The 12222-nt window shown below is 34.3% G+C and overlaps 2 protein-coding genes across 3 annotated transcripts; one reads left to right on the forward strand and one right to left on the reverse strand.

The window, feature by feature from the left end:
- The first annotated feature begins 4748 nt into the window (after positions 1-4748).
- Positions 4749-10561, forward strand: LOC149545254 (zerumbone synthase-like). 2 transcript variants are annotated; one of them, XR_016353547.1, is made up of 3 exons: positions 4749-5357; positions 5506-6365; positions 10471-10561. XR_016353547.1 is itself a non-coding variant. In XM_089790613.1 (2 exons), the coding sequence occupies exons 1-2, from the start codon at positions 5320-5322 to the stop codon at positions 6293-6295; spliced, it is 828 nt and encodes a 275-aa protein (XP_089646739.1). In that variant the 5' UTR covers positions 4750-5319; the 3' UTR covers positions 6296-6561. The 2 variants fall into 2 exon arrangements, 1 of the variants encoding a protein (XP_089646739.1); XM_089790613.1 differs by lacking the exon at positions 10471-10561 and having other exon boundaries at positions 4750-5357; positions 5506-6561.
- Positions 7901-9023, reverse strand: LOC149545255 (tropinone reductase-like 1). Its single transcript, XM_089793837.1, has 2 exons — positions 8886-9023; positions 7901-8686 (listed from the first exon to the last, which is right to left on the reverse strand). The coding sequence occupies exons 1-2, from the start codon at positions 8921-8923 to the stop codon at positions 8266-8268; spliced, it is 459 nt and encodes a 152-aa protein (XP_089649963.1). The 5' UTR covers positions 8924-9023; the 3' UTR covers positions 7901-8265.
- Positions 10562-12222: the final 1661 nt, after the last annotated feature.

Genomic DNA, 12222 nt, shown 5'->3' on the forward strand with positions numbered 1-12222 from the left:
ATAAGACTTTCAAGTTCCTGGATGAATTTATGATCTTTTTCTCTATTTGACAAGCCTTGTACTTGAAATTCTAGTGATTGATGATCATGGATTCCTGAACTTATTTCTGATATCAAACAATTTTTCTTTTTCATAGGAATGTTTTTGTTTGTATTCTCTATGAAATTCCTCCAATATGAATGCACATCTTTGTTGCATTGAACCTTCCCATGATGTATTTCTTCCTTTTATCTCATCAGATCACTCAAAGGAGAAACAATCATCTTTTCCATTTTGGTGCACGTATGCTCTATTGAGTCTATCTGATCAAGAGAATTAATCATCAAGTGACATTGATGTAAGCAAAATTCTTCTAAAAGAGCATCGTCATCTATGCCTTCATCTTCACATTTTTCAATCATTAAATCACAACACATTTCTTCAAGGCTAATTACTTCTCTAGTGCAAGGTACCATCATAATGTTTTCTTCAATGTGGTTTCCACTTGTGAACTGGAATGCTTCGAATTCAGGTTTCATGCATGAGGAAGAATAAGAACTTGATGTTTCATCTTCTCTTACTTGAAACTTATCTTTCATTTCCATGTCTATTGTACTTGTCATTACATATTCATCAATGTTTACACAAGTTTGATGCATTAATTTTTCTTGATGACCATCTTCACAAAATGGGAAGACTTCATATTCCACTTGCATGTAACTTGGAAGGGGATCTCTTGATAGCTCATCATCTTTCTCTTGAAAATGATCTTCTACTCTTGTGATGATCATCCCACTTTCTAAAAACTCCTCAACATCCGCAAAAGTAAAGACTTCAATCTCAGGAGTTAGTGGAGATGTCTGCAAGATTTCACTTGAGGTTATTTCTTCACTTGAGATTATTTCTTCACCAGTGGTGGTAGAAGATTGTGAAAAATATTCTAAAGAGTTGACTTCGTCAATAGAGTCCTCATCATTAATGATTAGGGGTGACTTAATAGGAAGGTCTTCTCCATAGAGAAAGTCATCATCTGAAGAACTTAGGCACCAAGTAGGAATAAAAGTAGTATGAAATTCATCTTGATCTGCATTTCCCCCATCTTTAATCATATCTTTTATAATTCCTTGAGAAATACTTGATATTTCTTTTCCCTTCTCATTAGGATTGAGATGATTGAATATGTTCTCCTATTTTACATTACTACACCCTTCTCCCATAGACATCATTTCTTGACCATTTCCTTGATTAAACATAGAATCTTCATCTTCTTTCACGCATGAAGATTTAGATGAGTGATTTCTAAGATTTGGATCAAGAGATATTTTGTTACCAAGGAAATAATTCTTGGATGAGTCTTCTTTCTCAAGTTCTCACAGCGTTTGAAGTAAAGAGGGATGTACATTGTCAGGATCCAAGCGTGCATTGCCATAGAATCTTTTTAAAAATTCAACTTGATTAGGATCAATGGAAGCATGATTTTGATGAGCAATAGGTGTGGAAATTGGGGCACCTTTTTTACCAACACTATCCATCTTTGATTGACATGAATCACTTTTTTGGTCAAACTCTTCCTTATAATTACATGTAGAACTTGTTTCTAAAGATGATTTGGGCTTGTGAGAGAAGAACTGATAATCTTTACCATCTTCTTGTTCAATCTTTTGAAAAACTTGAAGTAAGTGGAGATGAACCATTTTAGGATCCAACCTCCTGCCACCATAGAAATTCTTCAAGAATTTGACTTGTAGAGGCTCATCAAGAATCTATTTCTTAGGATATTGAAAGTATTCATCATCACTATCACTATCACTATCACTTTCAACTTTTCCCCTGTACCAAACCATGATTCTAAATTTCTTCCTTCAAATAGAGTCATTGATAACCAATCTTTTCAAATAGGGTCGCCAACCTTCATTCCAGGGAAGGTACCTTTAATCAACCATGTTGTTAATTATTGTTCACTTGGTTTTGGATGTGACCAAGGTTTTGCCTATTTCTTCTTGGAATGACTACTATTCTTTCAACAATTACAACATTGTTACCAATAGGAGCTCTTCGTAAGATTTCCCCAAATTCTTCTTCTTCTTCAAGAACTCGATTCACCAGATGGTATTGTTGAGCACTTTGTCTACACCTCCAAGCTAGAGTGTTCAAGTCTAAGATGATATCCTCTTGGGTGTCTTGAAAGCTGATGTTTCATTGGAGAATAGGAAAAATGTTCTCATGCGGAAGCACCATTGTGCTTCTTTACAGGCAACTGTCAATCTTTCTTGTTCAATCCCCAGCGAAGTCGCCAAAAATCTTTTGGTAAACAGATTTGTCACAGTAGAATTTCCCAACAGAGTGTGTGTGGCAAACCATTCACAAAAGTTGGAGAGGCCCTTAGTATGCGGTCTTCCTTTGCATTTTGAGGGGCAACTCCCTCATATGATATAATTTCAAATTTTTTCAAATAAAAGATGGAATCAAACTTTAAAAGATGAGAAAGCTCATATGACGAATGCACCACACGACTTCAAAGCTTTCCCGAACTACTAACTTAAAACCGCTAATAACAATGATCAAGATCTACGCTTGAAAATATTACTAGCACAACGCTGATCCACAGATTCATAAACATCTACACTATACCGTGAGAATGCTCACTACAAAGAGGATCAACATTTGTAACAATTTAGATTCGAAAAGAGGGAACTCAAATTGCACATTCCATTATTTTCTTGCACCAAGAACTTAAAAGGAATTTCTGATTATAAAGACAAAATATGTACATACTTTCCAGATATCATCTTTTAATCAAAATTTCAGCATAGTGTCCCTTATTTTTCCAACCCAAAAAAGTCCCTTTACAAAGCCCAAAAGAGCTCTTATATAGATATAGAGGTTAATAACTACCTCTTCATGGTTAATAACCGCCTCCCAAATACATGATTTGGGTGAGGTTAATTAACCTCAACAAAATTAACCAAGAATGATTTGATACTTAGACCTTACACCTTCTAAGAGGAAGACTGAATAAGTAATCTTTGTTGATCTCCTTTTGATATTTGAATGATTCATTCAAGTTACATTACTTTATTAATGAATGTATATCCTCCTCATGAAGAGATCAAGAGCATGTGGTGTGTACGAGTGCGCTGAAATAATCCTCTCTTCCTGCGATACGTTTCATTAACTTAATTTTCACCTAACGATTGGAGAATTCTTGGCTATCTTATTTCTCAATTTCTGTGAAAATAATTCATCTTATTGGAAGACCATGGGAACCCATTGCTCTTGTGTACATAGCTGACTTCTTATGGGAGAGTTTTTAACAAGTTAATAACTGCTATATATAGGTTAAGAAAAATGTGTTTTTGGTGGCTTTTATTAACCTTTTGAAGAGGTTAAGAAAAACACATTTTTGGGGGCATTCATTAACCTTTTGAAGAGGTTAAGAAAAATGCATTTTTGGAGAGGTTAATTAACCTACTCCAAAATGTCCAATCATTAACCTATTTGGGAGGTTAGGAAAAACATGCTTTTGGAGGTTATCATTAACCTTTTAAGAGGTTAATGAAAACATGTTTTTGGACGTTATCATTAACCTTTGAGAGGTTAATGAAAACATGTTTTTCAAGGCTATCATTAACCTGCAATAACTTGAGGCTCACAAGTCAGATTTTAAAAATTTAAAGTGCTATGCGGAGCTAGGAATGAGCCAGTGACATGAAGATTTAGAAACTCACAAGAATTCAAAAAATAAAATGGTCATTTTAAAGCTTAAAATCAGGCAAGTTTCAAAAACTAATCATGGCTTATAAAATTGAAAGAATTTTATAACCGGGCAACAATCTTAAATTTGATTGGCTCAACTCATTTTTGTCTTATAGGAGTGTTCTTTTTGGCCATAATATTCTCATATAGCTATAATTGTGTTAATTGTAATATATGTTAAGAGTTAAATAATATATTATAATTTTATTTGAACAATAATATAGAATTAAAATTTTGTTACACAATTTGTAAATGATAATATTTTTATTAAAATATAAACTATATTTTATAAAATTATAAAATTATATACATCTATATTAACAATTTACATCTAATAATTAATTCTATAAATTTATAATATATGATGATAATTAAATAATATATTATTATTATATTTGAACAATAATATAATATATAACTATTATTCATTCTAAACTATTTCTTATACTAAACTTATAGTACAGAAAATTGTAAAATATGAAAATTTAAAATAATTATATCTTGGCTATATTAACTCTTTCTATATAAAAAGTATAAGATTTGGATATTTCAAGGAATGCTCAGTCTTCTCTTTGTCATTGTTTGCTCAATATTTCAAATGCTTAAAACGTACAATTGGAAGAAGGTTGATTTCTAAGTAACTTTACACAAATTAAACATCTAGCAAAGCCATGTTTTGATTGCCAGATTAGTTTAGCGAACTATACTTCTAACACATAAATTGTACTCGTTAAAACAAATTTCTAGTTCCCTCAATCTATAAATAATCAAATTGCCTATAAAAAAAGCATTTATACATTAATCTACGATAGCACTTTTAAATGCTGAAATGTTATTGTACAGGAATAACAAATTGAAACATTCCAAGATTATCTTTCATAATTATTGTAGGCTTATATGAGAGAGAAAAGAATACAATATGATCACTGGTACACACCGCAATCATGGTTCACAAAGTTTGTCCCGCCATCGACCACAAGATTGAAAGAATGAAAAATTATCGAGTAAACACAAAAGAAAGATTTGACTCGCTCGCTAAATACAAGGCCGCCTCTGCAATATCCTCTACCCTAAGCGCGGGCCCCTTCAAGTTGGATGAGGATGGAAGGATAAACACTAAATCTCTAGGTAAAATCGATAAAGTTCAAGCAAGTCAATGGAATCCTAGAGTTTTCTGGAAAAATGAAATTGCAGCATTAAAGGATGTCAAAGACTACAACACAGAACAATATAAATATAAGACGACTCGCGGGATGTGAACGTGACTGAGAAAATCCAATAAAATAAAGATTCCACAGTACCAATCCAATTCATTGTCAGGTCGGGTGAACTACTAGGGAAATCTCTAATAGTCCAAACTAAAAATTGAGAATTTCTTCAAAGGACTTAAGTCTCAATAAAAATTTAAGGGATATTTTAGCCTGATCGATATAAACAACTACGGAAAGTTAGTCTCGATCAATTAAAGAGAAGGGGTCAAAAGAAACTAGCCACTAAATTGCGGACTGTCTCGTAGGTCATATTTATTTTTGTAAGGCCGCCTCTTCCAAAGATTGTTTCAAGTATAATTGCGGATCCGGAATCATGTCTACAGAAAGGATTGCAGCTTCTGTATTGCAAAGGTAATCAGTCTTTCCCCCTTTTCTTCAAAGCCCTTAGGTTAGGTTTTCAACGCTTTAAGGGTATTACAGTTTCTTGATAAGACTATCAACACAATCATAGTTGAATTGGAACTTTCAGCCTGTGACAACAAGTCCTTGTGAAATACAGACTAAAAGGCAAGGTAGCAGTAATCACAGGAGGATCAGGAGGAATCGGTGAAGCTACCGTTAGGCTGTTTGCCAATCATGGAGCTAATGTCATAATTGCAGACATTGCAGATGAAGCCGGTGAAAAAGTTGCGGAATCGCTTTCTCGCCGGGCGATATATATCCACTGTGATGTAAGCAAGGAGAAAGATGTAAGCGAGGCTGTCGATCTGGCGATGGAAAAGCATGGAAGTTTGGACATAATGTTTAATAATGCAGGAATCATAAATACGAAGAAGGGGAGTGTGGCAGAGTATGATATGGAGGATTACGAGCGAGTGATGAATATCAATGCAAAAGGAGTAATGCACGGCATTAAGCACGCGGCCCGCGTTATGATCCCCAACAGAAAGGGCAGCATTGTTTCTACAGCCAGTATTGCAGGAGTATTAGGAGGATGTGCTACTTACTCCTACACAGCCTCCAAACATGCCGTAATTGGGCTCACTAAAAATGGTGCAGTGGAACTGGGAAAATATGGAATCAGCGTGAATTGTATTTCTCCTTCTGGTGTTCCCACAGATTTGTTAACTGGGTACTTTGGAAGGGTCCTTTCTGAGGAGGAGAAGACCCAGAGGGCAGCGTCACGTTATAGCGGGGCCAACTTAAAGGAAACTACGCTTGGAGTAGATGATATAGCAGAGGCTGCTCTGTATCTGGCGGGTGAGGAATCAAAATATGTAAGTGGTCAGAATATTGTGGTAGATGGGGGAATAACGATTACAAACAATGACTGGGCAGTGTACCGGTGATCGGGGTCAATAAAAGTTAGTTTCACAAATTAAAATCGTGAACTGGGTATGCACTATAATGGGGTCAGAAGTAAGTATTTGTTTTCATTTTGAAAACTTGAAAGTATTTTCTGAGAATTGGTCTTTTCTATAATACATTAATTGGAACGGTGGTTTACAACTTTCACGAAGTCTCCTCCATTAATTAAATGAACTAAGATTGGAATTGCCGTGTGGTGGCCTACAACTTATAAGGAAATCTGTGAATAAGATTTTCTTTTGCATTACTTGTGGTGTGTATATTATACGCATGATCTAAGCAGTCGTATTTTCAGAAACTTAGTCATAATTATATAGAGATGTTTATTCATCTATCATAGATCTGTAAGGACTTAGTTTTTTCGTTAGTTCTTTTTGATAAAATGAGAGTCCATCAGTATCTGTACACATTAGTAAGTGGCCAATTTACTGCAACCCACGTGCCTTCACTAATTGGAACCGACTGTTAATTCCCAACTGTTATGATTCTCCTTAAATAATGTTTGTTCGTTAGACACGGAGAACAATCTTTTATTTCCCTGGTTGGGCGCAGGAGAAAGAGAGCGGTGAAGGGTAAGTTTAGAAAACAGGCTCTTAAACCTGGGAAAGGGGGAGGAAGAGTAATTAATCAAACCTATATTGGCGGCATACAAGATTTTTTTTTCTTCAATGATTGTTGTAGTACATATTTAAATCTCACACCATTCAGAGTATGGAGCTCCGTGTGTTCATCTCCCTCTAATGGCCAATGACCTCTGTCACTACCCTTTTCTTAAATTGAACTTGTCACTCCAATGCTTGATTTGAGAAGTCCCCACAGGTGGATTTTCACAAGTTGTTACAACTATTTGTTAGTAAACACTCTGAGAGGTATGTACTCAATGTAGGTGTTGATCCAGCTAATACAAACATTGCAAAATTCCAATGTTGTAGCAAATTGTTCAAGAAATGAACCGAACAGTTAAAGTTATGTATATCTGCAACCATAAGGACAGATGTTATGACCATGTGACTATACTTGTTTCTCTGGGCTTTGACCACTGAAAGTTCAAACAAATTTTTGTTCGAGTTCAAACTTTATCTGTTAGGGTTATATTGTTTGGTCTTGTAGCGTGTTTGTGACATTGTAGTGTTCTATAGGATTCTGTTAGTGTATGCTAATATTATTGGGGACATTTTCCATTCGTTCATTGTGAGAGTGCATTTCTTAGCTTTATAAGTGGTTGCAAATTTTTATATTTTTCCAATGGTAGGTATTATAATTTTCTGTCAAAGCTATGATATTATTGTATTCAATTTGTTCAACTTTTTAATTAAATTAATCAATCAAATCATAATTTTGATATAAATAAATTTCAATTCAAATGTTTATTATTTTCTTATTTTACATGATTTAATAAATCAAATTTATCAATATTTCTATTGAATGGTACTAATTTTTGGAAGAAACAAATTTATTTGAATCTTGTCTTGTCAAATTAGACTTCCCCAAATTATAAATAATACAATTGTTTCTACAAAATTCACATCTACGTTAACCCATGACAAATATTTACAATTCTGAAATGTCTTGTAGGACAGATAAAATACTGAAATATTGTTTACCACAGATTAAGTATTCAAAGATAATCTTTCAAAATTGTTGTACGCTGACATCAGACTGGGAGAGAGAAAAGAATCCAATCTTATCACTTGTACACACCCCAATCATGGTTCACAACGCTTGTCCCACAATCAACCACAAGATTATGCCCGCTCACATACTTTGATTCCTCTCCCGCTAAAAACAAGGTCGCCTCTGCAATATCCTCAACCCTAATTGCGGACCCCTTCAAGTTCAGTGTGGCCTTATCTTCAACCCCAGCGTACTCCACTGTAAAAGCAGAAGCAATGCTGGAGGAAGAAACACTATTCACTCTGATCCCATATTTCCCCAGCTCCGCGCTCCATTTTTAGTTAACCCTAAAATCGCATGGCGTAGATATTATGCAGCCCCTTTTGTTGGGGATCATAACACGAGCAGCGTGTATTACCCTTTTTACATTGGTATTCATCACTCGCTCTAACTCCTGCATATTATATTCTGGCACGCTCACTTTTTGCAAGTCGGCTGTTCCTGCATTATTGAACATTATGTCAAGTTTTTCGTGCTTTTCAATGGCCAAATCAACGGCTACGCTTACATCCTTCTCTTTGCTGACGTCACAGTGAATGTATGCCGCCCATAGATGAAGCGATTGAGCCGTGGCTTTTCCCGCGTCGTCTGCAATATCTGTAATTATGACTTTGGCGCCATGTTTTGTGAAGAGCCGAGCAGTTGCTTGTCCGATTCCCGCTGCCCCACCTGTGATTACAGCAACCTGACCCTCTATTCTGTGATTAAAAAGGGATGTAGTTTATTAGATCTATAAAGGAATCTTCTGCAGAAACAATTGGTGTTATGAAAATAAAATACCCCTGTCCGCAGATTATTTTGCTAAAAGGAAAACAAGACCGTAGTTAACATAGAGTTTCAACAATGTTATGATTTCATGTTAAAACCTTAAAAATTAAGGAGCAGAAGCCCAGTTACCTCTTCTGTGCAACTGTTACTGTATCCTCTGTAGACATTGTTCTCCGGTGTATTATTAAGACTGAGCTTTACAAGATAGGAAGTTTTAGAAGAGAAGGTTTACAGGACTGAAAAGTATATTAAACAGAGGAAATCGTCTTATCCCATTTCATGTCTTGATAATTTCGCCGACAGAGAATGAGACTTGAGAGCCACGTAAGGACACATGTGGTGACCATGTGATTATGATTATACTTGTTTCTATTGGCTTTGATTATTAAGTCCAAAGAAAGTTTTGTTCCAAACTACCCACTTGGTTTACAAGGCTTGCTTCGTCAGGATTACACTGTTTGGTCTTGTTGTGTGGGCATGTGTCATCGTAGTATTTCTATAGGATTCTATTAATGCATGCTTATATTATTGGGGTCATTTTTCATTCACTGATTTGGAGGGTGCACTTCTTAGCTTTATATATGGCCTCAACTTTTTCATCTTATCCGATGTTAGGCATTATTCAAACTCAAAGCTTGATGATAACTATAAATAGGTCTTCTGTTCCTACACATTAACGTAAAGTAAGGTTTCTAATAAGTACCTAAGGGAAAAACTTTCAGATTCTTTTATGAGGTAAGGTACTTAATGAGTACCTAGTTTAAGGGGTAAACTTTCTAGATCTTTTATGAGGTAAGGTATCTAATTTTCTTCTGTATATATACTTTCTAGTCTAGAGCGTCATGAGGCATATAAAGAATATTACTACGATTGATCCTTTTATGGATAGTGTTCATGAAATTTATTTCCACCCTAAGTTGATGAAGCTTAGGTTTCTTATATTATCTCCTTTACTACCATCCAAGAAAGTCATTAAGGTAACTTTTTTATTTGAAGTCAATCATGTTGAAGTTATTCTTGACCAAGGTCAATGACTTTTCCTCTCTTCCCACTTTGTGTTTAAACCTTGTACTTGTGACTTTTTGATAAGTCAATTTGTATGCACATTTAAATGGAAATCTTAAGCTTATGCTTCCCATGTTGGAACTTTCTCACTGATATAGATTTCTCCAAAGGTATCTTCAGTTGTGTAGATATGTTGACACTAGCATTTCTAGTCAACTCATGGAGTCAATACACTTTCACAGTGGTATAGTACATTACTCTTAACATGTCTAGTTTATCTCTCTCCTTGATAGTTTCTATCAACATGAGCTATTAAACCAAAACCAAACAATTTAAGGATTTGTTATTGGATTCACATTGGCCAATGATATAGCATGAATAGTTGTCATACATACGTTCCTTTTTTAATATGTACACTTGCATATTGCTGCATTTTATAATTGTGCACATTCTCACAAATATAATCATGTATATTCCTATGTGAATTCAACACATACTTCAACATGGATGCTTCAGCTATCTTGAATCTAATTTGGCTTCCTAACTCTCCTTGTTCTCTTCCTTTTTAAGGGCTATTTCTTTCTATAAAAGTAATTAATTTGTGCATTTTATTTCATCTTATTGTATCCTAATTTATTTATGTGCAATCAATACAAATTTTTCATGTTGTATTGAATAACTTACTAGGGTATTTTTCTCCTTGTGATAGGTGGGGTCCTCATAGATGATTCTTGGATTAATCATCATCAAATCATACATGGCATCAATTTTAATTTTATTACTCTTTTTAATCTCGTAAATCACAACCTTGTGCAATTTATTGCTTGCCTTGGCCTCATTTTATGATGTATGACCTCACAAGCTCAATCTTGAACATTTTATCTATCATAGTCTAGGTAAACATTAGGCATCACCAAAATATGTTGGAGCTCAATTTTGGTACCTACCTTTGTTGAGAGGAGCATATCTCAAAGGAAATTTTAACCATGATATAAAAAGGCCCAAATTGAAAGCCTCCAATGAATAGTTTTTGAGATTGGAAACATCTATTTAATAAAAACTTATTTGAAAACTACAAACCTTGAGTAATAGTGATAGATATACAAGAAATCTTAACAACCCCCTCCATTCATTTATATCCAGCCAAATTATATAAAGTGATATCTTATTCATTCACACCCTACAAAGTTCATGAAATGTTGCATAAAACATTTAAGGTTTTTGTCTTCATACCTATCATATTTTATAATTTTTACATAACTTAGGAATTAGATATGAAAATTTTCTAGCAATTGGTCTATTAAATATGGATAGAAAGGAACTTTCTACTAAGATTTGAGGTAAATATGAAGGACAATGGTGACTAGAAAAAAATCCATCCTAAATTATGTTGGTAAAGATTCACAAATTATTTGGATCAATCGAATGGGGTTTTCTAGGTCTTTAAATGTTCATTTTAACATATTTCATGCCTCTATAGGTTCAAGTGATGGGGTTTTTCCCATGTCAAACTCCAGTTTGAGAAACAATATTAAAATTAAAATAATTTAAATGGAGATTTATATTAGAGGAAAGATCTAAAATTGAAGCATCCCATACCTTGTTATCAACAACTTGGTGTAAGGTTTTGGGCCCCTTTATAATTTGTGTGAGACTTAAGAAAACAAATATTTTGATCTAAATGGATTTCTTTACTTTACAAGTAATTAAAAAAGAACAAGATCTAGATTCCTAGTTTGAATGTACAAGCTAGTGAGCTATATTTCCTTTCATTGTATTTTGGTAAAATTAACATGTCATACTCTTTCATATTTCTAATTTTTATTTCAAATCTTCATGATGGAAATCACAATTTTTAAAAGTTTTTTTTTTATATTTTATTGCATAGGTTCTTTATTTCATTTATTAAAATGACGTGCTAGATAATGATGCACCATCTCCAAAAGGAGATAGCTCATTTTTAGACCTTTCAGCCCTCCTTAGTGTGGTTTTGGTCTTTTTTCTCCTTCTTCCTTCCTTCTCATGCTTCTTCCTCCTTGTTAGAATATATAGTCCTCTAGTATAATTGAGGGGGGAAGGGGGGTGCATCAATTATCCAACTAATATCACAATTATCAACCTTATTAAACTTTATCCATATGAGAAATATAATCAGAAACCACAAAAAGATACTCATTCATAATAACATCAGGTATGTTAAGTAGGAAACCCTTGATTAGAGGGAAAACCTTGGTGGGGATGGTACCTACAAGATGATGTACTAATATAGATATTCCTTGTTATAGGATGGACCTTGTTAGGAGTCTATAACAACATTCATTACATATTAGTCATTATTAGGAGACTTTGAATCCCTATTAGGAGATTTCAACCCTATTAGGAGTTGTGCCAACCCTGTTAGGAGTTGTGGAAGACAGTTGGACCCACTGCCCAAACAACTTCAAGGGCAAGACCAATGAAC

Source organism: Cupressus sempervirens, chromosome 7 (assembly GCF_028749045.1).
Source record: "Cupressus sempervirens isolate cs-2001-9-10 chromosome 7, ASM2874904v1, whole genome shotgun sequence".
NCBI lineage: Eukaryota > Viridiplantae > Streptophyta > Pinopsida > Cupressales > Cupressaceae > Cupressus > Cupressus sempervirens.

Excerpts from the sequence above, each read along its gene's own strand:
- LOC149545254 (XM_089790613.1), top strand. The coding sequence starts at position 5,320 with ATGTCTACAGAAAGGATTGCAGCTTCTGTATTGCAAAG. Across the intron at positions 5,358-5,505 it reads GCAGCTTCTGTATTGCAAAG|ACTAAAAGGCAAGGTAGCAG; the intron begins GTAATCAGTCTT and ends TGTGAAATACAG.
- LOC149545255 (XM_089793837.1), bottom strand. The coding sequence starts at position 8,923 with ATGTCTACAGAGGATACAGTAACAGTTGCACAGAAGAG. Across the intron at positions 8,687-8,885 it reads GTAACAGTTGCACAGAAGAG|AATAGAGGGTCAGGTTGCTG; the intron begins GTAACTGGGCTT and ends TTTTAATCACAG.